Source organism: Leiobunum rupestre, chromosome 11 (genome assembly GCF_980474605.1).
Source record: "Leiobunum rupestre chromosome 11, qqLeiRupe1.1.hap1, whole genome shotgun sequence".
NCBI lineage: Eukaryota > Metazoa > Arthropoda > Arachnida > Opiliones > Sclerosomatidae > Leiobunum > Leiobunum rupestre.
Window position 1 is genome coordinate 24,233,787 of NC_143394.1, and position 23,732 is coordinate 24,257,518.

At 35.7% G+C, this 23,732-nt stretch overlaps 2 protein-coding genes across 4 annotated transcripts; both read right to left on the reverse strand.

The window, feature by feature from the left end:
• Positions 1-424: 424 nt before the first annotated feature.
• On the reverse strand, positions 425-18,028 carry LOC149922021 (sodium-coupled monocarboxylate transporter 1-like). 3 transcript variants are annotated; one of them, XM_090163544.1, is made up of 12 exons: positions 17,480-18,028; positions 10,134-10,199; positions 9,958-10,077; positions 9,743-9,897; positions 9,387-9,527; positions 8,647-8,785; positions 7,671-7,878; positions 7,586-7,614; positions 6,774-7,036; positions 3,867-3,976; positions 3,755-3,809; positions 425-579 (listed from the first exon to the last, which is right to left on the reverse strand). In XM_090163544.1, exons 1-12 carry the CDS (start codon positions 17,822-17,824, stop codon positions 531-533), a joined length of 1,680 nt encoding a protein of 559 aa, XP_090019670.1. In that variant the 5' UTR covers positions 17,825-18,028; the 3' UTR covers positions 425-530. The 3 variants fall into 3 exon arrangements, with proteins under 3 accessions (XP_090019670.1, XP_090019669.1, XP_090019668.1); XM_090163543.1 differs by having other exon boundaries at positions 3,765-3,809; positions 7,460-7,614; XM_090163542.1 differs by having other exon boundaries at positions 7,460-7,614.
• Positions 18,029-21,984: 3,956 nt separating this feature from the next.
• LOC149922022 (uncharacterized) lies at positions 21,985-22,887 on the reverse strand. The gene has a single exon (XM_090162214.1). It carries the CDS (start codon positions 22,885-22,887, stop codon positions 21,985-21,987), a length of 903 nt encoding a protein of 300 aa, XP_090018340.1.
• Positions 22,888-23,732: the final 845 nt, after the last annotated feature.

A 23,732-nucleotide genomic window follows, 5' to 3' on the forward strand; every position in this document is an offset into this window, starting at 1 on the left:
GGTTAAAGGAGAGCCCAGGGTTATGTAGTCGTTAAGCGAGTGATTCACTTAACGACACTGCTGTTTTTATTCCGTTAAAAGGTACGAGTAACTTTTCTTTGACAGTAGTTTATTTTTTAGTTGTCAGTTTTCCATATTGTATCGTTACAAATAAATGGTTCTTAAACTTATTTTACTTAATGTACCTACGTACATTCATTTTCGTAAAGTTTGTAAGTTGTAAATGGTTGGCCTACATCCACAAAAACCTGGCGCCGCTACTGAAAGCACGCATTAGTGATACAAATATTTATATGTACTATATTTAAGGTCCTGGAGAAGGGTGCCACAGATTCATCTGAACTTGAGGGTTTAACAATCTTAGGAAAGTGATACCGTTCAGTCTTTAGAGTTTCTTCTAAATAGTGTTTATTATGCGAAATGTATTAGCTGAAACGAGCTGCTATTTAACGATGTATGAAACATTTGGTAACATTTATTTAATTATTTAATATTTATAATTAAATTGACAAATTAATACAACGACTTAATTATGTCAATTCAATGGAATCCACGTCTTGTTCCTTCCCACTGTCGTAGCTGAAATAAATAGTGTATATTGTCACAAATGTATAATTAATCTTCTCAGGGGGTAGTACCTAACTACCTATTTCCCCTACGTTAACAACGTAACATCCTTTTTACGCCATAGACATGTTGCTGGCTTTGAACAAGTAGTCTGTAGGTCAGTAGTATTTTTCGCTGAGGAAAAATCCATCGACGCACCTATTTGACTGTTTCTCTACCTTTTCAAACGCTCAAGTCACAGAGTCACATCAAAAGAATGTTACGGGGATACTTCCCTCCCCGAAAAGGTTCATAATAAAATTTTGGTATCGTATAATTGGTTAACTCTATATTTGGGGCGCTCAAGCACGCGACCACGTCGCCAGATAATGATAATGTTTAACAGAGGGGGAGGCAGGCTAAGCCCACACTCTATGAAATTATTGTAACTAACCAGTGATATAACTTCAATGAAAAATGAAGGACAGCAATATTTAAAAGAACACAATATAAATATATTTAAAACATAAATATATAAGACCCGACTAGTGGCGGTCACGTTATTGCACCGTCATCAGGGGTGCAATAATGCGTGTTATGGATAATGGCTTTTCCACGCACCTGATAATTGTTTCTCAACCAGCGAGTAAGTAATAAAAATTGGCTATCTGTAGGCTTAAACGAAACTCTCAATAATTAACTTTATAACCATTTCGCGTATTCAACTCTAACAAGTTCCATTCTGATTATTCAACAGTAAAAGTACCATTCCGTTTCCTTAACACTCGTATTTCGCTCTTGTGCGCTTTCCAAAATAAGAAGCACTATCTCAACATCCATCGCGTAAAATACTTTGAATTGGCATTCGCCTCGTACAAGTTGCTTATTTCCAAAATCTCTAAACATGTTTAAATACCTAGAAGACAATTCGGTTATCCCGGCCTCTCAGTATGGTTTCCGACAGGGTGTATCGTGCACGCGTCAGCTCCTACACTCGTTCCACTAATGGTCGTCGTTACTCGACGAGCGTAACCCGCCTGACATAAACGTGGTCTCATTTGACTGGTCAAAGGCATTTGACTCTGTTTGCCATAGGCGACTTTTGTTTAAACTCAAACGAGCTGGTGTCAGTGGAGTTCTTCTGAAGTGGATTGGAGATTTCTTAAGCAATCGCTTCCAACGTGTTGTTTATCGCGGAGAGTTCAGTTCTTACCGACCGCTTCTTTCTGGTGTACCTCAAGGCTCGATCCTAGGACCACTTCTATTCAACTTGTTTGTCTCTGATCTTCCATCAGCTCTGACTGGTAACTGTTCCCTTTATCAATACGCCGACGACAGTTACATTTCGATCGCGATTCGTTCTGCGGCTGACCGTATATTGTTGCAAGGTAATGTTTCTCGGGTCTTCCAATGGGGAGTTGCCAATGCCATTTCGCTCAACATCAAGAAATGCAATTTCATGGTAATCACTAGAAGAAATACGCAAAACGACGATGCCTCCTACAAAATCAGCGGTGTGGCTATCACTCGCGTTTATAAAATGAAGATCCTCGGCGTCTTCATCTCGAGGGACCTTCAATGGGCGTCACATGTCAACCACGCTTCTAATCGGGCCCGTCATTTGTGTGGACTCATTCGTCGTACTACCGGTCATACCCGCGCATCCGTCACGCTCTTTCGCTCAATGTGTTTACCAGTTCTTGAATACGCCTCTCCTGTTTGGAATTCCTATCTGAAAAAGGACGTTGCCGCGTTGGAAAGTGTTCAGAGATCGTTTACTCGTTTTTACCTGAAGTAACCGCGACCAAACTACCCTGGCCATGTCTCTTACGATAAACGACTAGCGAACATTCGTCTTTTACCATTATCTGTTCGTAGAGATGTTTTTGATATGAAATTGATCAGCGATACGACTTTCTTTCTAAGCGACTTTATGACTGTTAGTACTCGACATTCTGGCCCTTCATACTATATCAAGTTTGCTAGATGCTTAGCCCTGGATCACTCATTTTTCATCCGGTGTGCTAGAACCTGGAACACGTTGCCCACAGACCTCAGGGAGGCCTCTGCTCAGTTAACTATTCCATATTTTCGCTCTTTAGTGTTTGAATTTCTTTTGACAAATTGGTTCAATCAAAATTCTTAACTTTCACTCTCCTTTTTTTTAAATAATTCTTAAATATATTTTTTTAATTGATTCTGTATCTATTCAATCGTGTAATTTTTGTGTTTTGTTTTGTCCCGGTAACCACCACGAATAGGCTTTGCCTCCGTGTTTGCCAGCAAAGCTTGTGTTTTTCAAAAATAAATATTATTATTATTATTATTATTATTAACAGTGTCGATTAAACTCGATTCTTTGAAGTAATGGAATTTGTCATTGTAGTATTTAGCACATTTCTGCTAGTTTAATAATTCACTATTTGCTATTGTGTTAATCGCTTCACCGTTAAAAAACAAATGAATAATAAACTAAAACAATTGGGTTCAAGGCAGAATACCAAACTTTACATTACTGGCTATTTCGTTAGTTTCTATTTAGTATAGAAGAGACACTATACCTTAACGGCAGCCCGACTATCCAAATAAATCTGGATTACCTTACCCCGCAAATAATTCTTAAGAAAAAAGTCGACACAGAAGCAAATGGCAGATATTTACGCCTGAAAAACATTGGCATAAAAAGCCTAAGCTTTCATAAGAGAAACAATTACTGGTCTGGCAGTACATTCCTGCACCAACGCCAGAGCTATTTTTGCATCCATCAGTGAACCAAACAACCCTTAAATCATTTTGGTCAAACGGGTCGCAAAACCTGTGCAGTGTTATTTTCTATTTCGCCGTTTTCTTAAAATATGTACAACCGATAGGGATAAATTGGTACATTATATATTAATCGGTAAGAAAGTTGAAACATTTGCTGCCCCAATATGGCCAGAGAAGCGCCATTTTTGTGATTTATTACTTCCTTTTATCTTAAATGCCATTTCTTTCACACAATCCCCGTCCTTCAAGTTTTCTACTACAAAGGTATTTTTTGTGGATAGACATGGAAAAATGGTTGTTAATGTTTAGTGATTGCATTTGTTTCTAATTTTAACTTAATACAAGTTATACTTAACACGTCGGGGGATTGTGTGTATTTGAATATGCAGTAGCCCACGGAAATTTTATTTTGAAACACTGGTTATTGTTAATTTTAGCTTACCTGATTGTACCTATTAAGTAATGCTGAGAACTTTGTCGAGGTCGTTTCGTAGTAACTGTAAATTCCAACGATAAGCGAAAAATAATTGCAGATTTTTATGGGCTGTTATTACCAGTGCACATATTTGAAATCTCAGAGAAAATGATTCCCACTGCCATTGATACTGCCAAACCAACAGGGCCATACCATATCCAAGGAAGTTTGTAAACCGGCATGAACACACTGAAAAATGGAGAAGCTTACTTTTGTTGGTTTTTCATGGTCCACGATTACACTACTTTAATTCACGCTCTTTTTCAATTTTGTATTTAATTATTATTTTCTAATAGTTAGGCTTACCATATATAACTATATTTATTTTATAAATTCTTAGGTTCAGTGCCAATTTTGGCGCTTTTGCTTTACTAAAATTAACATTAGTACGGAAATGCAGTCTTGCAAATGTGTTGCAGGCGTAGTGACGCTTGTTCCAGATTTCCAGTGCTAGGTGTCTCTCACTTCTACGAATTTTTGGGTTTTCTCGGTTTTCGCTGTTTTCTATGTCACATTTCTCTTTGGCGATACCTCAAGTGTTCTATGCTCGTGTTTACATTCTTTGGATGCTAGATGTTTCTGCAGTTTGGCGATGGACAGCTTTTCGGCTCGTCCTTCATCGCCATTTTTATCTTTTACCATCTACAATTCTCTTTGGTGTAGACTTAGCAATAGCTGTGTGGTTAAGCAACTTATGTAGTTATATTGCTGGTTTGATCCTGAAACCAACCCCTATCCCGTCTTGATTGTAAAATGACCTTGCCGTCATTCAAATTTTTATTTAATTCAAAATCAGAAAAATTTTATTAAGTTTTTTTAAGTGGTTACATCCAGGATTTAGGGCCGAAGTCATCTTGCGACTTATTGGCGGAAGGCACTATCTAACAATCAGATGGGACAGTTCTGCGATGACGATTTTCGTTAAAATTGGTTTCACTTAAAATGTGCTAATATAAGTCGTGAGGAATAGCTCCGTAGAAGTGTAACCGATATTCAGCCAAGGGAAAAACCAAATCGGCTTTAATCGAAATAAAATCACCTTATTTCAAAAAAATAAAGTCTTTATTTGGGGGCCGCAAGGAAATACAAAGTGAATTCAGTTTATCTTAAACTATCAACGGATGCTATTTTATTGCTGCTGAGACAGGCTTGTTGTAACTAGTGGCAGGGATGACTACCACGGCAAAAAATATCTTATAGAGAAAAAAAGCAGTGCTGCCATGGAAGTCTGGCGAGCTACTCTGGTGGACTGCCGACTAACCGTCGAGTCAAAACGCTAAAAAACAAATACGTCCCTGCCGCGCGGACTAGAGTTTATATAGGGTAAATAAGGTGGTTCTCGCCTCTCTGGCGCCATCTCTCTGGAGTGGTGATAAATAAAGTAAATAAATAATAATGTAGGAATAGGAGTGTCAGGCTGTCCTAGTGGCAAAAGCCACTACGCCTAGGGTAAGTTAGGTTTTATACAATAGGGCATCCGTTGCAGAAGTACCACAATGGCCAGTGACCTGCCAGCTTTCAGTGGTTCATTAATCAATGTTGCCAACTCTTCGCTTGTGAGTCCTACCATCGTTAATACATCGCGTTCCCGATATATAAAGTTTGTTATCTCTAACACTCGAAGTTTGAGAAACAAAATCAAGATTTAATCACTTTTGAAATCAAACCAATGTGATGTTTTCCATATCAATGGTACGTGGCTGAACTCATCGGTTCTGAATTCAGAAATTTTTCCACAGGGTTACGTTGCTTTTTAAATTGAACATCCAATGCGCGGAGGTGGCGTAGTTTTTTCTATTCAGGATTATCGGCATCCCAAGACTCTTCTACTTCACGATATTTTCACCTTCATATTAATTGCAAATTCAACATACTATACTCAACTACAAAGATATGTCTTCCGGTGAACTTTTGGAAACTGAGTATTACGTTCCCTACGGGATGAAACTATGACAAAAAGTTTGGGGTTGCGTGCGTTAAAGACAAAATGACGTCTTTAACAATCCATGGTTTATATCGTCCGCCATGGATATCTGGTGTCCTTATTCGTTACAGGAATGTGAAAAATTAGCCATCGAAAAGAGTCTAAGAACGACAGATGGTTAAACTGAAAATAAAATTCTTAAGAAGAAAGACTAGAGAAGCGTTGATACAATTCGTACCACCTTTTTATGATCCCACCGTTACCAATCTCATAGGTTTTTGAAGCGTGTTCGCTCTAAGTCACGGTTTTCATTTAAATTACAGAATGGACGATTGCTCCGTCATTTAGCTAAAGCTACGGCCTTTTATGATTTCTTCTACCGTAGCTACAGTAAGAAGGATCTCGATTTCACTTTGCAATCCCTTGGGATATCACTGGAAATTTCGCCTTTACTTCAGATGACCCGACGGTCGTTGCATTGGTTTTGAAAAGATTGAAGAGCGAATAGGTTGTAAGTTTGCCAATGTGATACCGGTCTTCAAGGGGTCTGAAAAGCGTAACCACCTCGCAAATTATCACCCTACATCTAACCTATTAGGCACGTTTTTGGACTCGATAATTCATAAGAAGCTTGACAAGTTTTTAAAAGACAATTCAGATATACGTGCCTGGCCATTTGGATTTCGGCAAGATCGCTCCTCTACTCACGGTTATATATTTTGATTAATAATAAATTAATTATTATAATTAGTTTAACAAAAATACGAATTTAATTCATTTATCTTTGTTTATTCTTTCGTACATAATTTTAAGCGGGAAAATCTACTGGCTTTCCTTCTTCTAATATTTTAGTTATATACGGGTAGGGCCGGGTGGCTTGCAAAGTCAGATAAAATTAGGGGGTCAAAATTTAAAAGATGGTGCACAAAATTACTCAAAAAGAATATAGTGGGCCACAATGATTAGGAGCGCAAAAAATAATTAGTGCGCCTGACTTAAATAGCTACTCTCGCCTATGGTTCTTTTTACCTTTCACGTGAAAACGATAGTTGTATATCTCACCTTTCTTTTACTATCAGGGTTTTCTCAGCATTATTGTGACTGAAGAAGGTCGTAATAATGTCCAGTGTCGTCATTGTCGTGTAAAGCCCTGTGAAGTGATTACTTCGGTTTTCTATGTCAGAAAAAAGTTCTAAATATCCCACGTCACAGTTTTGACTTGAATGTGGTAGTGTCGGGTATTTTCGCGGCCCAACGTATAAATAGCTGCCTGCTATAATCCAGGAATTGACTAGCATTCCAAAACCGAGGCTTAATAAACAGGCCTGCAAAGATGGTGTTATTAGTAATATTATCGATCCTAAGACGTCTAAACAGACAACGGATTAGGCTAGAAACAACAATTTAAGCATTGTCCACTTGAAAAATAACTAGCTACACTATGTCGCACCCCTAGTATCTTAATCTTAGCTTGCATCCCTACATATATGTCTAGACAATACACATATAACCACCGAAACCCTCTCATTGAAAATGTTTTGTATTGCGTATTTAAAGCACTATTTTCTTGTTCCATGTCCTTCTCTCGTATGAAGCTCAATTAAATAAAGAGGTTTTTCTAGTCTTGTACATGCTTGTGTTGTCAAAATTCCCATTAACAAGAGTAATTATAATTAATGAATGTAACAGAAAACTGCCAAAAGAGATTATTAAAAGATACTTTTGACAAATGTATCAAAATCTCGCACCTTTTTAGTTAGTTTTTTGTAGATGAAAATAAGGAATGCGGCGCCCCCCAATGGTCCTCGTATAACGCCACTTAGAATGTGCAAGGCAAAAAGAGCATTTCCAATAAGAGGAACAACAAAACTAACACAAGTGGTGCTGATGCCAAACACAAAACCTGAAATTACTCAAAATTTAATTCGACTTTACTAAATCAACATTTATTTCTCTTACTCAAAATCATGCAAGAGAGAACTGCCGTCCGTTCAGTCCGAACTAAATTGGGGAAGATCGGTTTGACAAAGTCCTCCAGAGCCACTGCCGCGAATGAATTGATTAACGATGAGAAGGTGCTCAGAGAAGCACTTAGGATCCCGGAAATTGCCACTCCTTTCAGTAATGGGTAGTGCATGAATAGATCCCCAATTGCATAAACAAAAATCTGCGACGTAATAAATGTTTTAACCAGGAATTGAAAGTAAATATGCCTTGAGAAGAAAGAACTAGAACCGTAAGCTGGCTTTTCGCCGTTAGGAAGACCGCTTAGTTAGAGGTCCTCTAAGCAGACGGACACAAATTTTCCAATCACGATCTAAATTATATTAAGCTTAATTGTTTCCACCATCGATGTAAGCATAAGCAAAGGTCTAGGATGATCACATACCCGTTATTAAGCGGTAGGTATTAAAAATCTGCACCTCCTAGTAGTTATGTTCTCAACTATGCATTTCTGAAATAAATTTCGCGAAATGCATTATGAATGCGCACAAGCCGTGCGCGAACGATTTTAAACTTACGTCGTTAGAAACACCTTGGATAAAGGAATATACTACGCGGGATAAATCGCCGCCGCGAGCCCTTAGCACCGTAGCCAAGGCTTATTCACAATCTTATCGCTTCAAAACTTCAAATTAACACTTATCTTTGTCAAATTGTTCATCAGAACCTAAAATTGGCTATGTTAGATTTAGACGCGTTTTTATCAACCCGAGCGTGGATGCTCTACCAAGTAAGATAATATTTTAGATAGAGAAATTTCGCCCTATCGTCGTACACGTACGTTAATTTTCTTTTAGCACGGACAATTCCGTAAACATGGGACTCTTTGCTAGACCTTTACTTATGGGGACCTTATGATAGGCTTATGATGTAAGAAAAAAAACTGATACCGTTTACTAAGTTTGGATTTAATTTCCGTAGCTAAACTTACTTGGTCTACTCTAGTTACTCCAGTGTGGTTCGGGAAAAGGGTAGGGTCGCACTCGGCGTACATCACGTAAAGGATGGCTCCAGTCAAAACTATCACTGCACCCATTAACAAATTAAGGAATGAGCCAAGAATAACGGAGCTACAGTAAAGGATGAAATATTTCGAAATGCTTTAACTAATAAGAACTTAATGATAACATCAAGAACGTATCTAGGCTCCAAATAACCCAGAACCTCAACATCAGCTCCTTCCGTCATGCTCTTATAATTTTCAGAATGAAGACGTCCTAAAATCCGCAGATAACGCTATCTGATGGTTATAAAAATAGCATATTTTTGTTACTGAATGACCTAAAGTTTTCAATCGCTTTTAAAAAATATTTTTGTATTTAAATGAAATTACCCAGATTTTTAAAGTAAATATTATACGATTAAAAAAACGATTATTTAAAACAATATTTCCCGTCGGATCCGCAATTTGAAACAAAATAAAATAAAATATTTAACAACTCCAGATACAAGTAGAATTTAGGGCGTTGTATTTCGAAAAGTATAATAGTACGGCTGCATTGTCTTGGTACACGGTACTTAAAGAAGTACTTTTTTTTATCACCAGTAGGAACGTCATATAAATAAATAAATAAATAAAAATAGTATAAATCGGGTTAAAATGGAAATTGAAATTTCGGTCCAATGCAACGAAGACCTTTCACACTTCTGACAAATCTGATTAAATCTTACGCTTTAGCCACCGACTCGGATTTTGCTCCAAGCACTTTTTGGATAAAAGCTTGATTTACCACGAAACAGTCTAATGGTAAAAGAAAACCACTCAGGCAACAAGACCAAATTCCGTAACGAGTGGTGGAATTTTCAATCCAACTGCAAAGAAATAACAGTTAATTCAATTATGTATTGTAATCGGAGAGGTTCAAGTGATAATGAGCCACAAGAATGAAAAGTAGGCATGCAAAATTTTTTATTTGTGCCATATCTATCACGATAGATATGAGAAGGGCACTACTTTCACTGTTTCAATTAAAAACCTGGAAGGCTACATGTATTGTACTTCTTGAATTTTTCTTGAAGTGACTTACTGAAAATTCGTGATAAATCCACTCTCAACAGATTTAGTCCATAAATGTCCCAAGTTACCAATGCGTACAAGGCCTTGAAATATGACTATTAACATGGTAACATTCATTAGACCAAATTGAATAACGTCTGTCCAAATTACGGCTCTCAGTCCACCCTTAGAAGAAATGAGAGACAATCACTTTTTCTCTATATAGAACTCCAATGCACAGTATACCATTGAGCTGTAAGCCGTGCAAACGAAACCAAGAACGAAAGTGGTCATTCTGTGGTCAAATTGGGTTAAAGTGCTCAGAGAAAGTGCCGCCATGTACATCACTACGCTAAGATACAGATGCTGTAATATAAATGTTACACATGGGGACATGAAAACTTCCCAGATTATCTTCTAACCTTCTGAAAGACATAAGCAAAGGAAAACACCTTTCGCACTGAGCTGTCAAAACGTTCCTCCATCAACTACAAGAGATAAGAACATTTTAGATAATCGTGTTGGTCTTGAAGGCTGAACTTTGAGTCTACCCTAGCATTCTATTACGATTTAAGAACAAAAGTAGTAGAAATTGCGTAATAAATATCGTTGAAATTAAAAAATGTTAATAAGCAACAGTAATATTTCTTCATTTAGTAGATTTCGATATCGCAACTTATCCAGTTTAGAGCACCTCACAACATACGACACTAAGATTTTTACGTCATGCCGCCTGGATTTCTCTATTTTCTTTGCGTGTACCAATATAAACTGAGAATCTCTTGAACCGTGTTAGTCTATTTGTCTTATACTTTCAAATAGTTTCTTAGGGTCTTATACTTTCAAATAGTTTCTTAGGGTCTTAAACTTTTAAATAGTTTCTTAGGGTCTTATACTTTCAAATAGTTTCTTAGATCTTAAATTTTAAATAGTTTCTTAGATCGTAAACCTTAAAATAGTTTCTTAGGGTCCTAAACCTCAAAATAGTTTCTTAATGTCCGAAACTTTCAAATAGTTTCTTAATGTCCGAAACTTTCAAATAGTTTCTTAATGTCCGAAACTTTCAAATAGTTTCTTAATGTCCGAAACTTTCAAATAGTTTCTTAATGTCCGAAACTTTCAAATAGTTTCTTAATGTCCGAAACTTTCAAATAGTTTCTTAATGTCCTAAACTTTCAAATAGTTTCTTAATGTCCGAAACTTTCAAATAGTTTCTTAATGTCCGAAACTTTCAAATAGTTTCTTAATGTCCGAAACTTTCAAATAGTTTCTTAATGTCCGAAACTTTCAAATAGTTTCTTAATGTCCGAAACTTTCAAATAGTTTCTTAATGTCCGAAACTTTCAAATAGTTTCTTAATGTCCGAAACTTTCAAATAGTTTCTTAATGTCCTAAACTTTCAAATAGTTTCTTAATGTCCGAAACTTTCAAATAGTTTCTTAATGTCCTAAACTTTCAAATAGTTTCATCCTAAACTTTCAAATAGTTACCTCCTAAACTTTCAAATAATTTCATCCTAAACTTTCAAATAGTTTTATCCTAAACTTTCAAATAGTTTCATCCTAAACTTTCAAATAGTTACCTCCTAAACTTTCAAATAGTTTCATCCTAAACTTTCAAATAATTTCATCCTAAACTTTCAAATAGTTTCATCCTAAACTTTCAAATAGTTTCATCCTAAACTTTCAAATAGTTTCATCCTAAACTTTCAAATAGTTTCATCCTAAACTTTCAAATAGTTTCATCCTAAACTTTCAAATAGTTTCATCCTAAACTTTCAAATAGTTTCATCCTAAACTTTCAAATAGTTTCATCCTAAACTTTCAAATAGTTTCATCCTAAACTTTCAAATAGTTTCATCCTAAACTTTCAAATAGTTTCATCCTAAACTTTCCAATAGTTTCATCCTAAACTTTCAAATAGTTTCATCCTAAACTTTCCAATAGTTTCATCCTAAACTTTCCAATAGTTTCATCCTAAACTTTCAAATAGTTTCATCCTTAACTTTCCAATAGTTTCATCCTAAACTTTCCAATAGTTTCATCCTAAACTTTCCAATAGTTTCATCCTAAACTTTCCAATAGTTTCATCCTAAACTTTCCAATAGTTTCATCCTAAACTTTCCAATAGTTTCATCCTAAACTTTCCAATAGTTTCATCCTAAACTTTCCAATAGTTTCATCCTAAACTTTCCAATAGTTTCATCCTAAACTTTCCAATAGTTTCATTCTAAACTTTCAAATAGTTTCATCCTAAACTTTCAAATAGTTTCATCCTAAACTTTCCAATAGTTTCATCCTAAACTTTCCAATAGTTTCATCCTAAACTTTCCAATAGTTTCATCCTAAACTTTCCAATAGTTTCATTCTAAACTTTCAAATAGTTTCATCATAAACTTTCAAATAGTTTCATCCTAAACTTTCCAATAGTTTCATCCTAAACTTTCCAATAGTTTCATCCTAAACTTTCCAATAGTTTCATCCTAAACTTTCCAATAGTTTCATCCTAAACTTTCCAATAGTTTCATCCTAAACTTTCCAATAGTTTCATCCTAAACTTTCCAATAGTTTCATCCTAAACTTTCCAATAGTTTCATCCTAAACTTTCAAATAGTTTCATCCTAAACTTTCCAATAGTTTCATCCTAAACTTTCCAATAGTTTCATCCTAAACTTTCAAATAGTTTCATCCTAAACTTTCAAATAGTTTCATCCTAAACTTTCCAATAGTTTCATCCTAAACTTTCCAATAGTTTCATCCTAAACTTTCCAATAGTTTCATCCTAAACTTTCAAATAGTTTCATCCTAAACTTTCAAATAGTTTCATCCTAAACTTTCCAATAGTTTCATCCTAAACTTTCAAATAGTTTCATCCTAAACTTTCAAATAGTTTCATCCTAAACTTTCCAATAGTTTCATCCTAAACTTTCCAATAGTTTCATCCTAAACTTTCCAATAGTTTCATCCTAAACTTTCAAATAGTTTCATCCTAAACTTTCAAATAGTTTCATCCTAAACTTTCAAATAGTTTCATCCTAAACTTTCAAATAGTTTCATCCTAAACTTTCAAATAGTTTCATCCTAAACTTTCCAATAGTTTCATCCTAAACTTTCAAATAGTTTCATCCTAAACTTTCAAATAGTTTCATCCTAAACTTTCCAATAGTTTCATCCTAAACTTTCAAATAGTTTCATCCTAAACTTTCAAATAGTTTCATCCTAAACTTTCAAATAGTTTCATCCTAAACTTTCAAATAGTTTCATCCTAAACTTTCAAATAGTTTCATCCTAAACTTTCAAATAGTTTCATCCTAAACTTTCAAATAGTTTCATCCTAAACTTTCAAATAGTTTCATCCTAAACTTTCAAATAGTTTCATCCTAAACTTTCAAATAGTTTCATCCTAAACTTTCCAATAGTTTCATCCTAAACTTTCAAATAGTTTCATCCTAAACTTTCCAATAGTTTCATCCTAAACTTTCCAATAGTTTCATCCTAAACTTTCCAATAGTTTCATCCTAAACTTTCAAATAGTTTCATCCTAAACTTTCAAATAGTTTCATCCTAAACTTTCAAATAGTTTCATCCTAAACTTTCAAATAGTTTCATCCTAAACTTTCAAATAGTTTCATCCTAAACTTTCAAATAGTTTCATCCTAAACTTTCAAATAGTTTCATCCTAAACTTTCAAATAGTTTCATCCTAAACTTTCAAATAGTTTCATCCTAAACTTTCAAATAGTTTCATCCTAAACTTTCAAATAGTTTCATCCTAAACTTTCAAATAGTTTCATCCTAAACTTTCAAATAGTTTCATCCTAAACTTTCAAATAGTTTCATCCTAAACTTTCAAATAGTTTCATCCTAAACTTTCAAATAGTTTCATCCTAAACTTTCAAATAGTTTCATCCTAAACTTTCAAATAGTTTCATCCTAAACTTTCAAATAGTTTCATCCTAAACTTTCAAATAGTTTCATCCTAAACTTTCAAATAGTTTCATCCTAAACTTTCAAATAGTTTCATCCTAAACTTTCAAATAGTTTCATCCTAAACTTTCAAATAGTTTCATCCTAAACTTTCCAATAGTTTCATCCTAAACTTTCCAATAGTTTCATCCTAAACTTTCAAATAGTTTCATCCTAAACTTTCAAATAGTTTCATCCTAAACTTTCCAATAGTTTCATCCTAAACTTTCCAATAGTTTCATCCTAAACTTTAAAATAGTTTCATCCTAAACTTTCCAATAGTTTCATCCTAAACTTTCCAATAGTTTCATCCTAAACTTTCAAATAGTTTCATCCTAAACTTTCCAATAAATTCATCCTAAACTTTCCAATAGTTTCATCCTAAACTTTCAAATAGTTGCATCCTAAACTTTCAAATAGTTTCATCCTAAACTTTCCAATAGTTTCATCCTAAACTTTCCAATAGTTTCATCCTAAACTTTCCAATAGTTTCATCCTAAACTTTCAAATAGTTTCATCCTAAACTTTCCAATAGTTTCATCCTAAACTTTCCAATAGTTTCATCCTAAACTTTCCAATAGTTTCATCCTAAACTTTCAAATAGTTTCATCCTAAACTTTCCAATAGTTTCATCCTAAACTTTCCAATAGTTTCATCCTAAACTTTCAAATAGTTTCATCCTAAACTTTCCAATAGTTTCATCCTAAACTTTCAAATAGTTTCATCCTAAACTTTCAAATAGTTTCATCCTAAACTTTCAAATAGTTTCATCCTAAACTTTCAAATAGTTTCATCCTAAACTTTCAAATAGTTTCATCCTAAACTTTCAAATAGTTTCATCCTAAACTTTCAAATAGTTTCATCCTAAACTTTCAAATAGTTTCATCCTAAACTTTCAAATAGTTTCATCCTAAACTTTCAAATAGTTTCATCCTAAACTTTCCAATAGTTTCATCCTAAACTTTCAAATAGTTTCATCCTAAACTTTCCAATAGTTTCATCCTAAACTTTCCAATAGTTTCATCCTAAACTTTTAAATAGTTTCATCCTAAACTTTCCAATAAATTCATCCTAAACTTTCAAATAGTTTCATCCTAAACTTTCAAATAGTTTCATCCTAAACTTTCAAATAGTTTCATCCTAAACTTTCAAATAGTTTCATCCTAAACTTTCAAATAGTTTCATCCTAAACTTTCAAATAGTTTCATCCTAAACTTTCAAATAGTTTCATCCTAAACTTTCAAATAGTTTCATCCTAAACTTTCAAATAGTTTCATCCTAAACTTTCAAATAGTTTCATCCTAAACTTTCAAATAGTTTCATCCTAAACTTTCAAATAGTTTCATCCTAAACTTTCCAATAGTTTCATCCTAAACTTTCAAATAGTTGCATCCTAAACTTTCAAATAGTTAAATCCTAAACTTTCAAATAGTTTCATCCTAAACTTTCCAATAGTTTCATCCTAAACTTTCCAATAGTTTCATCCTAAACTTTCAAATAGTTTCATCCTAAACTTTCCAATAGTTTCATCCTAAACTTTCCAATAGTTTCATCCTAAACTTTCCAATAGTTTCATCCTAAACTTTCCAATAGTTTCATCCTAAACTTTCCAATAGTTTCATCCTAAACTTTCCAATAGTTTCATCCTAAACTTTCCAATAGTTTCATCCTAAACTTTCCAATAGTTTCATCCTAAACTTTCAAATAGTTTCATCCTAAACTTTCAAATAGTTTCATCCTAAACTTTCCAATAGTTTCATCCTAAACTTTCCAATAGTTTCATCCTAAACTTTAAAATAGTTTCATCCTAAACTTTCCAATAGTTTCATCCTAAACTTTCCAATAGTTTCATCCTAAACTTTCAAATAGTTTCATCCTAAACTTTCCAATAAATTCATCCTAAACTTTCCAATAGTTTCATCCTAAACTTTCAAATAGTTTCATCCTAAACTTTCAAATAGTTTCATCCTAAACTTTCAAATAGTTTCATCCTAAACTTTCAAATAATTTCATCCTAAACTTTCAAATAGTTTCATCCTAAACTTGCCAATAGTTTCATCCTAAACTTTCAAATAGTTTCATCCTAAACTTTCCAATAAATTCATCCTAAACTTTCAAATAGTTGCATCCTAAACTTTCAAATAGTTTCATCCTAAACTTTCAAATAGTTTCATCCTAAACTTTCAAATAGTTTCATCCTAAACTTTCAAATAGTTTCATCCTAAACTTTCAAATAGTTTCATCCTAAACTTTCAAATAGTTTCATCCTAAACTTTCAAATAGTTTCATCCTAAACTTTCAAATAGTTTCATCCTAAACTCTCAAATAGTTTCATCCTAAACTTTCAAATAGTTTCTTTATGTCTTAAGCTTTCAAATAGTTTCTTTATGTCTTAAGCTTTCAAATAGTTTCTAAATGTCTTAAGCTTTCAAATAGGTTCTAAATGTCTTAAGCTTTCAAATAGTTTCTTAGCGAATCTTCAACTCTCCGATTGCATCTTAGCATTTCTTCCACTCGCGTATACTTAACTGGATATAATTCAATAAGAGCTGCCGCTATCGTTTCGGTTACACGAATATAAAATTGGGCGTTGGACAAAACTATAACAATCGTGGAATATTTATTAAACATTAGAGCAGGATACAATGATCTACGTGTATTTTCTATACGTATCTAATTGTAACACGGTGAGCGAATGAGGATAATATATATAATATATCCTCAGAACACGAATTTTTGGGCCGCAGTCTTCTAAGAGTCTTCATTCGACCTTCAGTTACGAATGCACGTTGTGGGGCACATTTTTTATAAGGAATACAAACGCTTTTTTTTTCTTAGAAACGGGTTGTTTCGTTAAATTGAATGTTTCTGTTACTCTAAAAGCTCGTAGGCTCCGCCTTATCGAAGTTCAATATGAATTATATTGAAAAATAGTTTTTAAAGTCTGTATGTTTGACTTACAAGGAGACGACCCGAGTTGATTTTCATAGAATTTGCTTAAATTCGGAGCGTAAGTAGAACTTTATGAACCTTTAAATTTCCCTAAAGAAAAAGTTTCGACGGGCTTTAGTTTTGCCATAGAAACCAAACATGTTTTGATCACTTAAAATCTACTTTTCTCTATGGAAATTAACATGGAGAAATTGTACATTGGGGTAAATTCTGGTAAAATTCGGTAAATGCGTGAACATTTGGGATAAATAAGCAAAATGGGTAAATGCATGTACATTTCGTTAAATATTAGTAAAATGTGTAAATTAGGTAAATTTTCGTTATGGAAGTAAAATTGGTAAATGACATTGCTCAAGTAAATGGCTAAATTTAGGTAAATGACACTAAATAAGCAAAATTTGAGTAAATTCAAGTAAAGTTTACACAAATTTATCCAATATACTTGCATTTATCTAATTTACACATTTTACTAATATTTACCGAAATTTACTTGTATTTAAACAATTTGCTTATTTTCCCCATATTTACACGCACTTACCCAAATTAGCTTGAATTTATCCAATGGTTTAAAAAAAATTAATTCTTTTAATATTTTAAAATTTTTCAAAGGGGGACACTAAAAATCTGTGATTTCTCCATGTTAAAGGTAGATTTTAAGTTAAAAAGAAATTTGGTTGCCATGGAAAAACTAAACCCCGTCGAAACTTTTCCTTTCAAGAAATTTCAAGTTACATAAAGGTCTACTGATCCCCGGAATTAAAACAAAATTGGTGAAAATCACCTCGGGTCGTCTCCTTGTTAGTATACTTATACGATTTCCTTTCAATACGTAATAGAGGCTATTTTGCTTACCTCAAAGACGCTGACGTACTGAGACGATCTATACTTGGGCACGAATATGAAGGAACCCACAGAAAAGCCGACGAAAGAGGACAGCCAACCGATGGCATACTCTGATCCGTACAAATACAGTTCACCAGTGACGCCATTCATGGAATAGGCGGTCATGGCCGTGGCAGCGATAGACAGCGCTGCTGGAACGACGGTCAAGTTACGGCTGGCCAGTATGAACTCTGACAGTTTTCCGCTGGTCTTACTCTGTTTGAAATACCATCCGATGGCCGTACACACTACCAGCACCAACACTATGAAAGAAAAATCGGGCCATTCCAAGTATGTCTTTGGATTAAGATACATTGTCTTTTCTAGGAATTATAGAAATTCGCGTCTGTTCTATTAGAGGCGTTTAAAAAAATTTCGAATTGAAGCTTCTAAAGCGGACTTTACACTTTTCAATATTATTTTAATAATTTTCGACCGAATTTTATGCCCGTCAGTTTGCAAACGTATAGGAAGCGAGCATTACAATATTCCGAGTATATTCTCAGGCGTCGTTGTAATTGGTTCTCAATTCCTTTTTTTGAGCAAACTTATGGTGTCGGCCAAAGTTCTCAATTGGTTGAGATAAATAGAAATTATACGTTTCTTCCAGGATCGATCTTCCCCATTTCGTAGTATGAACTTTGATGTATCCAAAGGTTGTTCAAGTAAATAAATTGATCGCGTTTTTTATTATCAATGGACTTAGAGCTTTGTCATTTAAATGTATCTATTTCAACTTAGCCCTAACACATTTAAATTAGCGATTGTTATTTTATCTATAAGTTAAATGAAATTTCTAATTTAAACTAAACTTATTTGACTTTTTATTAGAATTATTTGTAGCCGAACTTTACAAAATACCTGTGAAGTGATATAAAAAAACTATTTCATTCTTTTGAAATGAAAGTAACCGAACATTTTCGTCAAAGGGTTATCTTACTTCTTCTTTAGAAGTAATTGATGAAAGATGTAATGATATAGTGGATGACAATATTTTCGATTTATGTATCATTAAGGTCAGTATCAACTAATAGTGCTGATAGTTCTATAGGCCTAGATACCAGCTCCGATGATAATAATGTACATTTAGATATGAGTTCTAACCCAAAGAACTACTGAAACTTTAAAATTGGGAATTGTAGTGTTAACTTAACTTAGATTAATGATTCGATTGATAAAATATTAAACAGAAACTTTATTAAAATATGATCTAGCTGCATCTAGTATGCTGTTTTTCTCTCTGACCCGTTTATTCCGTTCTTCACAGAATATAACAATAGGGTCATATATAAGGACGATTTACGTTATTGGTGTCTATGGCTTAGGGGATAGAAAAGAGAAACACAATACAGAACACGACATCTCCCTTATCTTTGAGAAATGTCATTTCATCTATGAGTCGTCTTGGTTTTACACGAGTGTCTCTTAAGTTATAACGACTCTGCGCGGGTGGTGGTTCTTGCGGCGTAGAAGGTGACATGGGAGATGAAGATTGGTGACCATCCTGGAGATTCTTCGAGTCTGGTTTCATGGGCGTAGCAGCCGAAAGTTCGGGTTCCATTACTGGTTTATAGAAAGATGAATTTCGAGTAATGGAATGCCCATCACGTTTAGCGGTAATTGTTGGCCCTTTTATCGTTGTGATTTTATATGGAAGAGGACTAAAATAGGGCGAAAGTTTATTTGTACGTTGGGTTTTGACTAGAACGGTATCACCAATGTTTAACGAATGAGGCTTGGCATGATTACGTTTATCTTGATAGGCTTTCATTTGTGCCTTTGCACGGGTGTCTTGTTGTGCCACTTCTTCGAAGGCCGGTGGTAGTGTCCGTCCACTAGAAGGAAGTTTGTCGCGAACGGATCGTCCAAACATAAGCGTCGATGGAGAAAAGTTGGTAGTGCAATGCGGAGTATTGCGATAATTGCGGAGGAAATTCTGCACTTCGAACTTCCAGTCGGTTCCACTTATTTCCGCGGCACGGATAGCTTTGTTAAGCGAGGCCATAAATGTTTCGGCGGAGCCATTTGCTCGAGGCCATCGAGGCGTTATCTTGCGGTGCTTAATACCCAGGTGAGTTAAGTGGGCGGTGAACACGGAAGAATTAAATGGTGGTCCATTGTCTGACTTTAACACGTCAGGCAAGCCAAAAAGTGCTAAGATCCGATCCAAGATTTGGAGATTTGGCTCAACCGATGTAGAAGAAACTATTTCCGCTACAGGAAAGCGCGAGTATTCATCCATCATTACGAATAGATAGTTGCCATTCCGAAAAGGACCCAAGTGATCAACCGCAATTTCCGACCAAGGGTTCTTTGGTAGGGGGTCATTCGTAGAGGTTCTCTGTTTGAATGTGGTGTGACGGCCAAGCAAGGAATGCAAGATTTGATTAGTTGGTCCACATGGGGGTCTATCTTTGGGAACCAGACTTTCGTGCGTAAAAGTTGCTTCGTTTTCACTAAGCCTAAATGTCCTTCATGCGCGATTGCAAGTACACGGTCTTGAAGAACCGGTGGTATATAAATGCGATGTTGTCTAAGAATAACTCCGTCAATTACCGAGAGTTCATTCTTAAGCACTGCGAAAGCTTTAATTGTCTCATGGTCGGCATCAATTGGACTGACTTGCCAGCGGTTGGTGAGATAACAGTCAATAAGGCGTTTAACAGTTGGATCATTCTTCGAGGTTTGGACAATTTCTTGATAAGTAATGGCTTTAGGTGTAGCGTGTCGTAGAATCATACGGACATGAGATTCAGTTGCAGGTGTTATGCCAAGAGTTGAAATGTTAGGATCAAGAAGTTTACGTGATAGATAGTCAGGTGGATTAGACTTCCCAGGTTTATATTCTAGAGATAAATCATAAGGTGCGAGTCGCAAATTCCATCTTTCAATCCGAGCGGAGGTCTTAGCTTTGGGGTTTCCAAGAAGCGTAAGGAGGGGCAAATGCTCCGTAACGACTGTGAATGTGGAGCCATATAGATAAAGGTGATAATGTTCACAACTCCAGACAACGGCGAGTGCTTCGCGTTCTGTTTGCGAGTAGCGAGATTCGACCTCAGTGAGGGTCTTACTTGCAAATGATATGATCGCCACATTGTTCTGAGAATCCACTTGGGATAAGATAGCGCCCAGTCCTGTGGGACTAGCATCCACGAAGACTTTAGTTTTCTTGTTACGGTCAAAGTAAGAGAGAATGGTTTCGGTAGAAAGATGTGTTTTCAAGGTATCTTTCCGGGTTAAAACTCGAAGTGGAAAAGTAACATCAGAAAAGCGTGGTATAAACCGTGAGCAGTATGTGGCTAGCCCTAAAAGACTTCTGACTTCGTCAGGTGTAGACGGTTGATTGATGGTTTGCATAGCCTTGAGTTTGTCTTTGGTAATTCGACAACCCAGATTTACTAAACGTGTGGCCAAAGAAGATAAGCTGCGATTGACGAAATAAACATTTGTCCGGATTGAGGGTGATGTTGTTGTCTTAAAGGCGGGTTAAGACTTTCACTAGTGCGATATCATGAGCTTGAACGTCGGAGCCAAAGATTAAAATATCATCCGAGATGTTAAGGCTCTGTGCAATATATTGTATTAGGCAGTAAATAGTATGGTGAAAGATTTCTGCCGCTGAGCTTACTCCAAAACTCAACCGTTTGTATCGATAAAGAACTCTATATGTACTTAAAGTGGTTATTGGTCTGGAACTTTCATTCAATTCCAATTGGTGATAACCTTTGTTCAGGTCAAATTTGGAAAACACTGTAGCGCCATTGAGTTTGTGTATGATGTCCTCTATGGTAGGCATCACGTGCCTTACTCGAATAATGGCTTTGTTTGCTATCCGCATGTCTACGCAAACACGAATCTTGGTACCCTTCATTACAAGAACGAGGGGTGATGCCCAAAGGGTTGGACCGGATACAGGTTCGATAATGTCGGAGGCAAGAAGACGATCCAGTTCTTCTTCTAAAACGTTTCTCAGATGGAAAGGTACCCGTCGGTGAGGTTGAATAACAGGTGTAACAGACTCATCTATAGCAAGATTAATTTGAAGATTTTTTACTTTGCCGATGCCACGAAAGAGGTCTTGATATCTGTCAGTGATTTCTGGATGACGTAAAAGGTGTGATTGAGTTCTTCAGGTGATGGTAATATATTTAACTGTCGGAGTGTTGGATACCTTCGTCACTCGTTACATAAAATGTTCCATTGGTGCTATGATTCTTAACCCCAATTTGTTCTGTGAAGACACCAATGATATTGAGAGGTGCACGAGCTCCATATGCAAATATTTCTCGAATATGTGATATCGGTTGTAGCTGTGGTTTGTGAGGCAAAGAGTGATAAGTAGAGCTGTTTAAGATATTTACGTCGGATCCGGAATCCATAAGGAGTTTCACTACGCTTTGTCCAATGCGAATGCTTAGATGAGGTTTATTAGCAGTCGATTTCTTCGTGCTTGCCAACGCAAAAAGGAATTCTGATCAATTTTCATCTTCGCCTACTTCTTGTACGGTACGTACATTAGATTTGGAAGAGTTATTCTTAGGGAAATGGTTGGCCCTTTTTGTGGACGATTGTGACGAAGTAGATGAAGAGCGACAAACACTGCTGAAATGATTGAGCTTTCCGCAGTTATGACATTTTTTTCCATTAGCTGGACACGGATACTGGGTTGGATGTGGATAGGTGCCTTCACACAACCCACACTTGGTTTTAGGAACACCCTTATTTTTTTGAAGCGAACTACGATGCGACGAGGTACGCTGTGGGGTCGGTTGGAATAAAGGTCGAGACTTAGGTTTCGTCAGATAAGAGATAGACGCTTTGGTATGTGGTATTTGGTTAGTTTGTTCGATGGTACAAGCCTGTGTTTCAGACATTTCCAGTAGGCGAGCCATTTGTAAAAGTTTCTCCAGGTTTAGGGATGTATCTTGTAAAGCATTGCGTCTCAACTTCTTCAGTAAACAGGTTTCCACGATGTGTCGTTTGATCTCCAAGTCCACGTCGTCAAAATCGCAAAATTTTGACAGAGTACGAAGACGAATATGATATGCATCAATATTTTCTTGGTCAAGTTGTTTCGCCTCTCTAAATTTGAAAATCTCATAGTCAACGTTTTGTTTTGGAACGAAATGATCAGTTAGTAATGCTTGAGCATCCGAATAATCACGAGTAGATTCATTCCCAGGAAGAGCGTAAAATACGTCTTGTACCAGTTCGCCAACGCAATGAAGGAAAACCGCTTTTATCCGACCCACTTCTTTTATTCCAGAAGCAACAAGATAGTTCTCAAATTTAACGCACCATCTGGTCCAGGCAGCGTGAAGATTTTCATTATTGCTGGTGATATCGAAAGGCGATATCGGCGGTAATGATAATGCCATGCTTGAGAGAAACGACAAATTATCCGGAGAAAATGATGATGGCGGTAGACAAAGCAAAATCTAAGCCTTAGGCGGTTGAACGAACGCAGAGATTGGGTACATACGATTTACGGCTGTAAATTCCTATGTGTTATTCCCACACAGTAGAAGGAAAGTGAGGGCGAGGCTCCGATCCCAGGTTCAGGTTTAGGTTCGGGATCGAGATCCGGGATTTAAGGGATGAAATGGGGGTAAAATCGTCAAAAAGTCAATGTATTTAGGGTATTTCTCGCGACGATTCGTTTTCCCGTATATCAACATATTGTGGCCAGGCCAACTTGTTCATTTATCTACGCTTATCGCGAAAGACACTTGAACGTATATCTTATCAAGTTTTATCGTACGGAATAAGTTGAAATGATGTAAAAATTGATAACCTAGGCGACGCGTGCGCAGATTACCCCGGGGGACGCGGTTAATTTGAATTGAAGTGTTTTGACGCCATTGAATATTCGTTGTTAAAGTAGAATGGAAATATTTTTAAACTTCATTTTAATATCATTGTAGTACGCTTGACACTTGAACCAATCTCACGAGTATTTCTTAAAACGAATATCTCGTTCGCGTTTTATCGTACGAAATAAGTGGAAATTATGTAAGTTGTATGATTGATAACCTAGGCAGGAAGATAGCGCGCGCGTGCGCGGATTACCTGGGAGGCACGGATTGCCCGGGCGCGCGGTTAATTTAAATTTAAAACATGGATTCCCTCTCCGAAATAATTCATGTACCCAAAATTGGACCGCAAGTTTTTTTCTTTTTAGGGGAATCTCTATGGGAGTTTAACATTATAATAAAGCTAATAG

Coding starts and splice junctions, on each gene's coding strand:
- LOC149922022 (XM_090162214.1), bottom strand. CDS start 22,887: ATGGCATTATCATTACCGCCGATATCGCCTTTCGATATCACCAGCAAT.
- LOC149922021 (XM_090163542.1), bottom strand. CDS start 17,824: ATGTATCTTAATCCAAAGACATACTTGGAATGGCCCGATTTTTCTTTC. Junction 10,078..10,133: donor TTGCTTATGTCTTTCAGAAG/GTTAGAAGATAA, acceptor TTTATATTACAG/CATCTGTATCTTAGCGTAGT. Junction 7,615..7,670: donor TCTCTCTTGCATGATTTTGA/GTAAGAGAAATA, acceptor GAGTAATTTCAG/GTTTTGTGTTTGGCATCAGC.